Here is a 15,190-nt window from a genome sequence, read left to right as displayed (position 1 = left end):
CCCAAGCAAGCACACAGCCTGGCCTAGTTCGACCCATTTCCAGTGTTTTGGCCAACTGGCAGGGCATCTAGTATGTTTCCTATAGGAGGGAGCTTCAGATTCCTCTTTGTTCCCCTTCTTGATATGTGTAACTCATATATTCATTAATTATTAAGGGTTGAAGAATCTTTTATTTTTTGATAAATTAAAGGTTATCAGTCGAACTACTATTTTCTCTCATATATTAATAAAAGCCGGATGGCATTTTGCCTCCCTGATCATTAAAAAAAAAAATTAAAAATTAAAAAAAATGTCATAGGCGCTGGGGATCCAGTCTTGTGCCGCGTTTTGCGCGGTAGATCATGTGATCTGGGAAAGTCCGAATGCGTTTGGAAAAATGTCATTGAATCGCTAAAGATGACGGGTCAGACCTCTTCTGCCTTTACCTACCCGCGTCTCCGAACTAATGTCTCGTGGAAATGTACGACTAACCAAAGACAAGCGGAAGGCGGTGGGAACCAAAAAAAAAAAAAAAAAACAAGTCACAGAGAACCAAGGAATCACTATAAAAGCCATTCCCCCAGCCCGGTATACAGCAGTGTCAACGACTGCTTTTTTCCCTTGCCCCTCTCTTTTACCATGAGGCCCTCCATCCTCATCTTCCTCCTCTTCTCCTGCCTCCATCTTTCCTTCTCTGTCTCCGAACCCTACACGGCTATCTTTAGCTTCGGCGATTCGCTCGCTGACACCGGCAACCACCTCGTCGACGGGCCTAATCCCATCCTCTCCACAACCCACCCCCCATATGGCATGACCTTCTTTCGCCGCCCCACCGGCCGCTGCTCCGACGGACGCTTGGTCATAGACTTCATCAGTATGTAACTAAACTCTCCCCCTCTAAAAAAAACATCTTGTGCCCGAATCCTTGCCGTGAAACAAATTGCAACGACTAATTGCTGATATTTGTCTTCTAATCATGTAGCTGAGGCCTTTGGGCTCCCACTGCTTCCGCCATCGAAAGCTCACAACACCGACTTCCATCAAGGAGCCAATTTTGCCATCACGGGAGGCACGGCCATGAGCTTCGGCTACTTTCACAAGAAAGGCCTCGAAAGCACCGTATGGGTCAACGGTTCCCTAAACGACCAGATCGATTGGTTCCAGGACATGAAACCTTCTCTCTGCAGCTCAGCGGCAGGTAGTAAACTTCATTAAAAAAACCCCTCTGCTACCAATTGCAGCCACCAGCCTTAACAAAGCTATTCATCAAATCATTTGCAGAATGCAAGGAATACTTCAGTAGATGTCTGTTCGTCGTCGGAGAGTTCGGAGGGAACGATTACAACGCCTTCTTCTTCGCCGGCAAGGGTCTCAAGCAAGTGATCTCCAATGTGCCAATAATCGTCAGAGGGATTGCAGAGGGTGTCGAGGTAAGGGTGAAACATAGAGCGAATCTAGATCCAATTGTGGCGATTAGGCATGATGGTCATCAAATTTAAACCATGCAGCGGTTGATCAACCACGGGGCGGTGGATCTGGTGGTGCCGGGGGTTTTTCCGATTGGATGCTTCCCGTTGTACCTGAAGCTGTATGGTTCTCGTCACGAGGAGGACTACGGTCGTCGGAGCGGATGCATGAAGAAATACAACACTCTGGCGTGGTACCATAACGAAAAGCTTCGCCGGGAATTGGAGAAGCTCCAGAAAAAGTATCCATCGACGAGGATCGTCTATGCCGACTTCTATGCTGCAGCAATTCGATTTAATCTCGCACCCAAAAACTTCGGTAAGTTTATGGTCACTTTGCTTGCGATATTCTCCATGGTAGATGTCCATTTCGCTCTGCCCCTTACTTTGGACTCACCTCCCTACTTACGTAGCTCGTACGTATCACGTAGACTACATATACGGTCATTTTCGTCAATTGTGCCGCTACCACTTGTAGGGTAGGTTGTCGCTCCATGATGAACTAGAAGGACGTCCACCGTTTTTAATTAACCATAATCGGTGTTAACTCATTAATTAAAAAATATGGAGGATGACGAGGCAAAATCATGCTTTGCGTAGAAAATGACTTGACTCGTAAGTTAATGAGATATAAAATCTCTTGCTGATGTGGTCCCGAGATGGCACTTTGTTATTCCACCAACACCGAATAGGAATATTGTTAGTTGGACTGGATGCATCAGTTTGATTAATCCAATCATAGAGCAACATGTATATATATATATATATAATATTTTTGGCATAAATATATTTTTAAATATCAAATTTTATATAAATATTTTTTAAAAATGAATATTTATATATATATTCTTGTAATATACTTGTAGCGGTATCTCCCTCATTTAGCGTGATACAAAAAATATCTTTTTATGTGGCGTGTTTGGCTGTGACTCGTGGGATGGGGAGAGATTCGTCGTAGGGTGGCAATAAATACTAATTGCCTAATGATGCATTGCGTTCCAACTGCAAGCTGGTGCCGACTTTAGAGACCACATACTCGGATGGAACCAATTGGCCAGTGGACCTAACTTCTCAGGCCATCCACGTTTACAGGGGTCCCACCAGAAAGAAAATGATTAGGAAAAAAGGACCACATGAATAGTTGGAGACAGGGAAGTAATAGCACGACAAATTTTGTGAAATAAAATAGGTTTAAAAGTCACCTATAGTGGTCCCCAGCTACCGTGACGAGATAGCTACCTTGTGCAGAGTGGAGAATTCTAAATTTTTCTAGTCCTAATTTTTCATGACGTTGCCATTCTAGCTTTTTGAGAAAGAAAGGGCGATCATTGCTCAAAAGCAATCTTCCTATCCTTCTCTTCCTTTATTTACTTTTGATTGAGATAAAGACTGGTGATGATGTGGAGGTACCCGTCTTTTCTTCACTAATTCTGTTAAATTATCAAATTGACGTCATTCGCAACTGGATCCAAGAGCATCAAGCTTCCCAGCGGATCATGTGCGGAAGAAACACTTTAATTTGATATGACATGAGAATGCGACAGCAAATTTAATAGTTAATAGATTCCAGGATGCAAAAGCCGTTTTTTTTAATAAATTACAAAATTTATCTTAAAATTTGTATGTATTATATTGATATTTAATAATTTATAAAACCTTCTCAGTTAAATAGTGTTAGTCAATTTAAAAATTATATTCATTATTGTTATCCAATATTTTAATGATAACTTTACACAATATTAGCTAAATTATTAACTTAAATGGACCTGAATACCATATCAGAAAAATTTAGAAAACGACCAAACTAGCTTTAAGTGATATAAGAACCGAAGAACTTTAAGTTTTTATAATTTACTTTTTTTTTATAAAAAATAGATTTCAGTAAATCAAATTAGAGAACTTATCAAGGAAGGAGCAGAGCGGGCAACTTATTAGCCCTTTATAATACTCGAAATTCATGGGCTTTATTTATTCCTTTCTTGAATCAAATGGAAAGTCCATGGGCTTGTCGCACTAAAGAGTGCATATTCTTGATATGCAGTCTTAATTGCAGTTTTAATGTTTCAACCTAATAAATTGTTTGTAGCGTGCAGAGATATCTCTAACCTAACTACTGATTGATGGGTGTAGGATTTACTCATGGGGCTCTAAAAGCTTGCTGTGGGGACCGTAGCAAGTATAATGTCAATATGGCCAATAGGTGTGGTACATCGAATGCAACCGTGTGCCATGATCCTGAAACGTATGCAAGTTGGGATGGTGTTCACTATACCGAAGCTGCTCATCACTTCATCGCCAAAGGTTTGCTTGAAGGACCCTATGCCGACCCACCGCTTATGAGTCTCCGCTCTCCTAAAGCTTCTGCGAGCGTCGTAACAAAAAAATAATACATGTCATGTATCAATTAGTCACCCGAAGCACACATACAAAAAAAAAAACACTTTTAGAGTTGCGATCCACATAATATGATTGCCGTTAATTTACTTCATTGTTTAAAGTGACTTGAAAATTCTTATTGTGGCCATCGTTGTATTCCATCAATAATGATATTGTGGCCGCTATTTCCTGTTAGGACTTGTATCAGTGGAGGTTACCACAAACTTTTTTTTAAATTTTGAGGGTTACTTTTTTTTTTTTATTAACACCTCTCTAAAACTTTGAAACACTTTCTAATTCCAACATTTCCATCATTGTCCGACAAGATATCCATCACTGTGGGGGAAACATGAGACTGGCCTTGTCCAGGGTGTGTCTCAGTTCGAACTTGTGGCCCTTGGGAAAGATTCCTGTCACGCCTCCACCTCTGCGGAGCACGTGCGGCATCCAGTGCCCACTTGAGAGCCATATGAGGAGAGAAAATGGAGCTTTCCTGCCAGATATTGTCTGGCTCCGGAGTCTGCACACGTGCCGCACGCACCGCTCAGTTCCTTCACCTGTTTTATTTTCTCTAATATCAAATATCATGCCTCCGCTTCCGCGGAGCACGTGAGGCCCCAGTGCCCACGTGGGGACCACATGAGGGAGGAACATGGAGCTCCATTGTCAGATATTGTCCGGTTTTGGAGCTCGCACGTGCGCCGCACGCACCGTTCAGACCTCTTTCCGATTTTATTTTCCACCTAAAACACGTCTGCAGGATTTGAAGACAGCCACCTCATATGCCCAGGTTCTAGAATGAGTCTTTCCGATGTGGGACTATTGGGCCTCACAATCCTAGCTCCAATACTCTCCTTTTTCACCATCAAGCAAAAAAAAAAAAAAAAAATCTAATCCACATTCAAATTAACATGGAAGGATCCTAACATTATACATATACATGCATGTATACATCCATATCTAATTGATAGCTGCTATAAAGTCTCCTTCCAAAGGAAATGAAGCGCACTGAAGCAGAAAAATGGGAGATCAAACACCTTCTACCAGACACGGACAATTGGTGCTGTTAATCGGGGATCAAAGTGGGGGGTTAATGCTGCTTGGTATCAAATTCTCGTCTCTTTGCCATATGGTAAAAGGTGGCATTATCCAAGCAAGCGTTCGGTAGTATAAATAATATTTAGTTAAACTTAAAACCATGTCATGTCCCAAACTAATGTGTTCTTGCAGAATATCGCCCACACTAATAATGCGGCGAAGTATAACATCTACCTATATTTATTGGTGCTGGTATATTTTTTCAGTTGACTCTTACTATAGATTCATCAACAATGGTGGTCTCATTTGCCTCTGTCATAAAGTTATTTAAAAGGTTGTCTTCTAGAAAAAATCAAAGTATTTCTCTGGCTTGCTTTGAGAAACAAACTCTATATTGGGGAAGTATTGGCTAGAAAAGGTCGGCAAGAAAACTCAAGATGCTCCCTTTGCAGATCGAGGGTGGAGAGTATCTCCTACTTGTTCATCAAATGCCCATTTACACATAGCCTATGGAACTCTATCAAAATCCAGCTGAACTTGAGAGGCTGACCATCAGACATTCATGATCTTTGGACCGATTGGAGGTGTAGAAAATTTTAGCCATCGTTATGGAGAGCGGAAGGTCAACTTTATGTAGCCCTATGTTGGAAGATATGAAGGGAAAGAAATGCAAGAATCTTCCCCAAAAAGAAGTCTTCCATCTACTCAACTCTTCAAAAAGCTTTGTATACGCTTCACTCTTGGGAGCCTCTGTATTGTAAGAAGTTGATTGAAAGCCCTGGCAATATGTGGCATAAATAGCCTATTGCATCACCCCTCTTGCTAACCATCTATTCGCATATTCGTATTCCACCTCTTTTATACTCTTGGACATAACTTCTTTACTTAATCAGTAAATTTGGGGAAGCTTCTTGTTTCCTCCTCCTTTCCCAAAAAAAAAAAAAAAAAAATATGTATGAAATTTGTATTGTCTTTATAACAACCCAAGACCTCATCTAAAAAAGCTAAATAGATGGTATTATTTAAGTTTCTTAGTCCTCTATAAATATTTAGGATCTATATATTGCATAGCAGATGTGATACTGAACACACACTCACACGAATCCTCGTATACTCCATTGTTCAAATTTGATTTTTCTCACTAGGCTAAGAATCCAAATCCATTCAAATCCAATCATAAGTACTATAAATCTAATTAAACCTGTATTGCAGTATCCTCTAGCCCATTTAGGTCATAGTTGGGCTCACTTTGATATCATTTGTAACAACGTAGGACTAGGGGACATTGAAGCATGAGTTTATGGAGGCTGACTGCAGGCCAATTATGGTGCTTGGGATAGATTTGAATGGATTTAAACTCTTAGCATGATAAGCACGTTAGGGCTTGAATGGAGGGAGTATGTGAGGATCCGTGCGGATATTTATTTAGTCCCATATCGATAAAATACCTTCCAACTAGTCTTTTTAGATGAGGCCTTAAGTTGTTATAGATAGAACCAACTTTTGTGAGAAATGGATGCCTCGAGGCTCGATAATTTTTTGAAATACCACAATGCGTTGTTCCGCCGGGCTCTCGATCAGCTGCAAAACAAGTGCCCCGATCGCACACTGGCCAAAACATTTTGGGGAACACTCTCCATTTCCAAAACTAGTACCCGGATCTCATGTGGTAAGAGGAAACAGTGATGAAAAATTCCGTCTGTAGAGGAAGCCAACCCAATCTCGGCTTAAAATCAGGTCCTTATTTCATCACTGGGCAAAGGATAGCTTGGCCTGATGAAAGCTTCTGGCGTGGTAATATGTTTCCTGGTGATTGCGACTTGGAGGCTACGAGTCACAAATGTGGAGGGACAAACTGAATGTCGCACTTTGTCATCATAACGCCATAACGGAAGGTCAATTATGAGACAAAGATGCTTTTGTCTCCCACGCAACTTATGCTTGTATACTGCAAGGATATCCATTTCAAACTCTTTAATTATTGTTTAGGTTTAGCAATGGGGTCTTAAGAGCTTGCTGCACGCGTTCAAGGACTCCTTAAACAAATTCGTACGGCATTTGTGTAACTGAAGCTGCCTGCTATCACTATAGGAATTAATGTTGTTTTAACATGGTACTTGTCTATCCTTCTTAGCAAATATTTTGGTGGAAGATGAAAATTTTGTTCCATCCATAGTTCCATACTTCAAGAAGGATTGCATGGAGACCCGTTATACAATTGATGGTACATTACAAAATGAAAAAAAAATGAAAACATGTCTCATGACTGGGGGATGTGATAGATAGTTCATCCATATCCCATAAGAGGTACCGCACAATTTATTGCATGATGGGATGATAAATATAGGAAAGCCAACCAATATGTTACGGCAGCATTTTTGAGATCAAGAATTATAACAACATAAGACCTCACCCAAAGTGATCACAAGTCTCCTCGAAGAATAACCAATGTGGGATTAAACACACATCTATATGGGTTCTCACATACTCTCCTTGTTCAAGTCCTGACGTCCTCGTCAGGCTAAGAGTTCAAATTAATTTAAATCTAATCACAAGCACTACAATCGGCCCGTAGTTAACCTCTATGAATCTGTATTTCAGTGTCCCTTAATCTATATAGGCTATAAGCCAACTTCGCTCTGATACTATTTATCACAATCTAAAACCTCATTCAAATGATTAGTCGGAAGTTAATTTTTTTTGTTTTTTAGTCTTGTATAAGTATCCAAAATTTTCTCGACGAATAACCGATGTAGGATACACATCCACACGGATCCTTACAAGAGCTATATATCAAAGTAAAAGAATTCAAATTTGCCTAACTATAATGCATATTGCTGCTATAGGGCATCTGCTCCACTCTTGGTGTCTAAGTTGACCAATGAGAGGATTGGGCTTGGTTTCTTGATCTTTTAGATCTATTTACATATTTATTGGCGATTGGAACGGTTCTCTAAACTTTTGTTCACTTTATGATGAGAAGAAATATGGTAGACATTTGTTCTTCTGAAAAACTAAATTTATTTTAAAATAAAAAAGAAAAAGAAAAGAATGGCTTGTAGAAATTTTCTTCATATAACAGTCAAGCCTACTATAGCCCACAGCTATTGGCTTAACCAATCCGAAGTATTATATCGACTTCTGTTTATTTAAAGATACAAGAGAACTTTGAAATCCTTCAGGTTTTTCTCAAATTAAAGCAAATCGAGTTGCACTTTGCTTGGTTAGAAATGTGCTCAAAACCCTGAAATTTGGTGAGCTCCTTTGGTGTTTATGAGGTTCATTTGGTCCAAGAATATGATACATGATCCACTTGCATTCAAGATCAAGTATTACTTTTTAAAGCAAATACTCTTGTTGACTTCATGATTATTGGTGCATATGTCAATGTCATAGATGTGGTAAATTTTAAGTCTTGGTGCGGGGGGGTTGATAGATAACCAGGCTAGTAGGTTCATGTAACATGGTATAAAGGTCACCCGGTTGGCTTAAGTGAGTCTTTTGCCTTGATTAAAAATATGAACATGAGAATTTCGTAGCTTCCATATAAACATATTCATGTCCTGTGGAACTTAGATCCGAGTCTAATACACCGGGGTGGTTGGCTTTAAATGAAAAGAGTCTTAACTATCAAGATTTTTGTTTGGCCTCTTAAAATCTATCATATCTAATGATTTATGTATCCAATATACTAGGATGACTGGCTTTAAAAAGGCAAACAACAAAACAGAACAAAACTTAATCATCAAAAAGATTTGCTTAGGTATCGATACCTATTGTTGAGGTCGGGGAAAAGAAATTTTTCTGACCTCAGATCTTAGCCCCCACCAAATTGGAACAGGAAAAAAAGACTGCGTTCCCACAGAAGGTATTGTCCGCTTTGGAGAAGTGCGTACGTATCACGCGACGCGCGTCGTGGGCAGCTTACTCCCCTTACAGTTTTGCCCTAAGGGCGCCTTCTAAAGGAAGGGTAATCGAGCCCTCCATTTAAGACACAGACCTTTTCGCTATTCAGTCGATGTGGGACTAAGTCCGAGACCCTTTATTTCCACAACATCAGCTCCCACATCGGAAAGGTTTGTGCCGAGGTCAAAGGCCCCTACATAGCGCGCCATTGTTGAGGTCGGGGTTTTTCCGACCTCAGACCTTAGCCCCCACCGAACTGGAACAGAAAAAGAAGACTGCGTCCCCACATAAGGTATTGTCCACTTTGAAGAAGTACGTATGTATCGTGCGACGCGTGTCGTGAGCAACTTACTTTCCTCACGGTTTTATCTTTTAAAAGATGCCTCCTGAGAAGGATAATCGAGCCTTTCATTTAAGACAGACCTTTTCGCTGTTCAGCCAATGTGAAACTAAGTTTGAAAGCCTTTATTTCCACAACATCACCTATGATCGCATATACTGATTCTGAATTTCCTCTAAGTGCTTTAGCTTTTCTGGACTTTTGTGTCTATTTCATTATGTTGGCAGAATCCTTCTTGGCAGCCAGCCGATAGCATTACCTTGTTCGAATAAATTCCTTCTTGGCCCATATAAATTATAATCCACGTAATTAAATGATGAAAATAACTATCCAACCATCCCCATCCCCCAACCAACTCCGCAATGCCATACCGAGTACAGGTGAAATTAATTACTCATTGAAGCCATCCTCCACTGAGGAGAACGAGGAATTTCCAAAAGAAAAGATAAAGCGGGGAGGGGGCTCATTCTCTGCCCCACTCCAATCCATCCAAGTTCTCCAAATCCTCTCCTCCTCTCCACATGAAACTCCAAATGCTCACCTCCATCCTTCTCTTCTCCATCTTCCATATCTCCCACTCTACCCTACTGAACTACACTTCAATATTTAGCTTCGGCGACTCCCTTGCCGACACCGGGAATGCTCTTATCTTCTCCAAGTCCAGCAGCCCTGCATTTGGGAGGCTCCCTTACGGCATGACGTTTTTTAGGCATCCCACTGGCCGCTGCTGTGATGGCCGCTTGATCGTGGACTTCATAGGTAATCCTCATTTCTAATGTTTCTTAACCAAGTTGTCTTTCAGAGCTCGACTTGTTTAACCTCCCCAAGTTTTTTTTTTTGTTGTTCTAAATTAATGCAGCAACTGCATTTGGCCTCCCATTGCTTCCGCCTTACTTAGCTCATGGGCAAAACATTCAGCAAGGAGTGAACTTCGCCGTCGCAGGTGCTGCAGCGCTGGACCCTGCCGTCTTCCATGGGCTGTTGGGCGGTGACGGCTTTCCTCTCACTAATCTGTCCCTGAGCACCCAGCTCCGGTGGTTTGAGAGGTTGAAGCCTTCCCTCTGCAATACAGCAACAGGTAATAGGTATTATTAATTCACACTAATCCGTCGGTCTGGAATTCTGTCTTCTCTGACAAAGAATAAATACATAAGATAATTAAATCTTAGGAACCATTGTTAATTAGTTAACCATATGGGAAATGCTTGCAGCTTGTGCTGACCATTTCAGTAAGTCTCTGTTTGTCGTTGGAGAGATAGGGGGGAATGATTATAATTATTTTTTCCTCCTCGGTGGCAAAAGCCCAAAGGAAGTGAAACCATATGTTCCTAAGGTCATTGGAGCCATTGTCGCAGCCATTGAAGTATGTATGCAAACTCCACCTTAAATTCTTTCATGTAATAAACTCGCCATGTACACCTTTCTACCACATTTTAGAGCTATGGATGGTTGTGCAGAGCTTGATCAAGAATGGTGCCGTGAATTTGTTGGTGCCCGGGATTCTACCATTCGGGTGCTCCTCGGCATACTTGACGGTATTTAACAGCCCAAACAGAGAGGACTACGACCCAAGGACCGGGTGCCTCAGGTGGCTCAACGGGTTTGCCAAGTACCACAATGCCTTGCTTCGCCGGGCATTGGACGAGCTCCGGAGAAAGTATCCACGGGCGAGAATTATGTACGCCGACTACTATGGTGCATCTAATCCGATCTCACGCTCTCCACAGCATTTCGGTGAGCTTTCTTCTTCGGCTATATGAATATATTAATCTATTCGTAATCAGTTTTAATCTTTCTTTAAGAATACTGTAATTATTCACCGCTACTGTAGCCTTCAGACAAGCACGGGCTGGTCCCTGCTTGGGCCAATGCCTTCCTGTGTTGAGCTATGTCCCACAGTACCTCTGGCCAGCTCAACCTAGCAAACCTAATGTCATGTGCATCTCTCTCATTTAGAAGTTTATGGCATCTGTGACTAATACTTCCAATTGTCATTTGGCCTATGTTCCCATCTATAATAGCACCATATTTTTATGTCACACTAAAAAACACGGGAATTAGATTTCCTCCACAAAAAGTCAAGAGACGAAAACGACCACCCTCTATTCTCATTCGCTGCTAGAATTCGACCTCCGTTGATGGATGTGCTTGTTTGTGTTCCTAGGCAATTCAGTACACATATTGGGGGTGAGACGTCCCGATTGCAAGTGAAGTTCGAAATTAGGGTTTGCATCCACGACTTTGAGGGTTCCTAGGCAATTCGTCATGCATTCATCTTAATGCACCACTATAGGAAGGAATGTCTATGATTGACAGCGTGCAAGGCCATACAGTGCATACTGTATAGGATATGATTTCTCTGATTAGCAATCGATACAATACTGAACAAGATATATATATATATATATATATTGCTAATTTTATAAATGTTTGGCAGGCTTTGGGCGCAATATTTTTGTGGCTTGCTGTGGTGGAGATGGCCCTTACAATTTTAGCCCACTGGCCCTGTGTGGGCAGCCGAGCTCGACGGTGTGCTCGCACCCTTCATCGTATGTGAACTGGGACGGCTTTCACTTGACGGAAGCCGCTTACCACTTCATCGCCACCGGCTTGCTTGAAGGTCCCTACACTACTCCACCCTTGTGACAGACCATCATTTGAGTCCGAGATGGAGACCAATGTGGTATGCCACAATTACCATGGAACAGGGGATGCATCACTTTAGCCAAATTTGCAGCACAATACTGAAGTCTGTTTTGTGTTGAATAACTACGGAGTTTAAATTATCCAATAGAGAAATCTCTGTTTATTATTTTGGATGGGATCCCTATTTCAGGATTGATGGTAAGGTCTATCTACATGTGGATATCTATAGTAAGGTTGTGGGAATACAATTAAACATAAAAATACTTCCTAAGGTGTCCTAGTACTTCATAGAGCCTTCCCTTAACATGGTTTCGGAGTACAAGGTTTATTCTAGTAGGTTTGAAGTTGTATCCAGCAGTTTCGGAGTTGGCCATACTTGTTTGATTTGCCAAAGAAGCTTCCAGAAATTCGAATAAAGTCTGCTTATCTAACTTATTCAACCAAACAATTTTTCGCATCCGTAGAGGAGCAGCAAAGAAGGCGGCCTTTCGGGATTTTAGAAAAACTAAAATGTACCTTCTGATACCTACTCCTCTTTAACTTGGTTAAATATGTTTGGATGGATGGTTTCAATAGTTTTGACTAATTAAAGAGAAAAAAATGCCTAAATGGAAAACTTTAACTATTCTTGTTAAACTTATATGGGTCGTAAATAGGGCCTCAATATTTCCATTTGAATCATATTGTGTAATCTGTGGTAGATTAGACCATGTTTTTCTTTACAGTGTAAGAAGAGCAAAAGATTTCCAAGATTCGTAAGAGGGAGGGCATGCGTTTGGATTGCTGGTCTATCCCCAACTTATAAAGAAATTAAAATATATCAAGAGTTTGCTTGGATATTCTTGCAGAAATCCGTCATGTTTAGCCTGTCCGTCGTGCATCTTTTAAAGGCCTTTCTAAGTCTCAACCTAAATTCTAGATTGGAAGTCTATTGATATACGGGAAGAAAAAAACCCATCAGCTTTTCTTTTCTCACAAGATTCTGGTTAGAAGGTGTTGGATTGATACGAGCCATGTTTAAATATGTTGTCCAATCCACAAATTTAATAGAAAATTTAGTCCTATACCGCTGGATTACCCAAATAGCTAGGCCCTCAACTATAATTATTTCATTATCTTTCGTGTAACATTTTACTTTGTCATCCATCTTTCAACCAAAACTTTGGCAATGTTTTTGTACCTTCTGTTCTTTTCTTATTCTCTTTCTCTCTCTCACACACACACACAAACACACACACACACACAAAGCCACATGTGGCTTGTTGATCTTTGTTGCTGGTCTGTAGTTTTCAATCTTTCCAAGTGATACTAGAACAATTTCTATCTTGCGATTTACAATAAGTTTCTTCAATTTTACCCAACTTTGCCGAAGATATTGGTGGAGGGAATCACCACCAACCATTTCAAAGAAAATGATTCAACATTTATCCATATACAGCACTTGAGAATGAAAAGAGATCATGCAGTCGTACAAAGAATCCAACATTTGAACGAGCGGTGCAGGGCTACAATCTAGTTTACTGTACTTTTGCCTATCTGAGATCTATTATTCTCATCTTCCTTATATATTGGAGATCTCAGTAAAAGTGTTTTCCTTTAACTCTTTAGAGAAATTTACTTTCTGTGCACATGCAATAGTATGACTGTGCTCATGCCAACGGGAGAGATATCTAATGCAATCCACGAATAGGGCATTAAATTCGCTTGGAATTCAAGTCTACCTATTTTTGTAGAAGTCCCTACCAACTTTTTTCTAAAATTCTGTGTGCAGTGGAAACAAAGTTTAAGGACCGCCATCACATGAAACTATTACACCCATTTATCAACAAAACATACGTACCATGGTGAACAAAAGCTTTTCAAATCTTTTCCCTCTTTCTTACTCTATTTCACATTCCACGTGCTCGTTGATACTAGATTTGGTTTTTGGAAATTAGCTCGTGATAACACATCCATAGTTAATGAGATCACTATGATTTCAACATTCGAACAGCTAACCAAAGAGTAGAATTTGTCAATCTACACTGTAGCCTAACATGTGTAGTGAGATACATGCTGTCTATTAAACTTGCAAAAGAAAGAGGATTCATCTTCCTTTGTATGAATCTACGATGACGCAATGGTTAGTTCGAGATTATGCAGGCGAATGGATAAAAGTGTTTGGAGTGCTTAAAGATCTACATAGGGCACGATTCAACAATCGACATCGCAAAAAAAGTTCGATCATTCTTTTGTGCGAAAAAGCGATCGAACAATCTTTGGCATGAAAGATACAATCCGAACCCTCCATAGAATAGGGTGTTCCATCGGCATCATTGCTCGATCACGTATTATCACCCTACTATTTCCTCTCTCTCTTTCCACGCATGTTGCTTGCTTTCCACCTCTCCATCCTCTCCCAAGCACCTTCCTCTCCACCTCCACGTCAGCAAGATCACGTAGTTGGTGTGAGTGCCGATAACACAATCGGCTCCCCCACCCTCCGGCTTCATTCATTTGCAAATCAACCTCCATCATTTGTATTATTACCATCAGCGTCTTCTTCACTCTTCCCTGCTCCAAATAAAAGTTCGCCACCGCTGGCTCGACTAAAATCACGAGAGCACGCGTGCTAAGGAGCGGCGGCCCAACTAATCGAGTTCTTGAGGAGACGACGCTAGAAGAATTATTTCTTAACGTTCCTCGAACTCCTCTTACTTCATTAGTAGCCGATTAAGGCAAAGCCACCAGCAGAACGATCGTTTGAAGCTTATCTCGAAGGTATATTCTATGCGAGGCAGGTACTTGGTGATCGACTGAATACAGAAAGCAGACATGTATGGTGATGGATATCCCCTCATTCGTAAGACCTGTAGATTGGTTCAGGAGATGGATGAATTTTAGGCAGCACATATGTTTCGGAAGGCGAACAAAGCAGTCGTTCGGTATTCCGAAGAGTTTCTCTAGACATCCACAGTTGACATACCTCTTTTTTTATATTTTTTACTTTTTCGTGATTTGGCAGGATGTGCTTGTATTAGACTTGTATGAATTATTGTTTTCACCAAAAAAAAAAAAAAAAAAAAAGAAAGAAAAGAAAAGAAAAGAAAGAAGCTCACCTCGCCGCTGGCGTCCCAGGTGGCCTTCACTCTCTTCACTCTTCCCCGCTTCCGTAGATGTTAAGATTCCCGTTTCTAGGGGAAGGGCCAGCTACTACAGAACAAAGTTCTCCGAGTCCACATTGATGACTCTAGTGAATTGGAAAATCTTGGGATTACTGTATATAATTTACAGCGAATTGGTGTCTGAGATAGGACTTGGCCGCCTAGGAATCGAGTTCAATTGTTTGCCTCCAGGTTCCTTTTTGTCCACTCATTTGTGACTCTGCAATACATGAGCAGTAATTGATGTCAAAACTGGACCCTCCGATTTAAGCGCCACTCAGAAAAAAGTTTCCTTC

The 15,190-nt window shown here is 40.8% G+C and overlaps 2 protein-coding genes across 2 annotated transcripts; both read left to right on the top strand.

Moving 5' to 3' along the window:
* Positions 1 to 573: 573 nt before the first annotated feature.
* On the top strand, positions 574 to 4,082 carry LOC103703937 (GDSL esterase/lipase At5g45910-like). The gene is made up of 5 exons (XM_008787056.4): positions 574 to 853; positions 962 to 1,177; positions 1,261 to 1,409; positions 1,488 to 1,764; positions 3,576 to 4,082. Exons 1-5 carry the CDS (start codon positions 619 to 621, stop codon positions 3,830 to 3,832), a joined length of 1,134 nt encoding a protein of 377 aa, XP_008785278.1. The 5' UTR covers positions 574 to 618; the 3' UTR covers positions 3,833 to 4,082.
* A 5,369-nt stretch (positions 4,083 to 9,451) lies between these two features.
* On the top strand, positions 9,452 to 12,014 carry LOC103704016 (GDSL esterase/lipase At5g45910-like). Its single transcript, XM_008787168.2, has 5 exons — positions 9,452 to 9,864; positions 9,965 to 10,183; positions 10,317 to 10,468; positions 10,563 to 10,839; positions 11,543 to 12,014. The coding sequence occupies exons 1-5, from the start codon at positions 9,627 to 9,629 to the stop codon at positions 11,749 to 11,751; spliced, it is 1,095 nt and encodes a 364-aa protein (XP_008785390.2). The 5' UTR covers positions 9,452 to 9,626; the 3' UTR covers positions 11,752 to 12,014.
* Positions 12,015 to 15,190: the final 3,176 nt, after the last annotated feature.

Source organism: Phoenix dactylifera, chromosome 9, assembly GCF_009389715.1.
Source record: "Phoenix dactylifera cultivar Barhee BC4 chromosome 9, palm_55x_up_171113_PBpolish2nd_filt_p, whole genome shotgun sequence".
Classification (NCBI taxonomy): Eukaryota; Viridiplantae; Streptophyta; class Magnoliopsida; order Arecales; family Arecaceae; genus Phoenix; species Phoenix dactylifera.
Note: the sequence above shows the minus strand (reverse complement) of the source record. Positions and strands in the feature narration are given on the sequence as shown.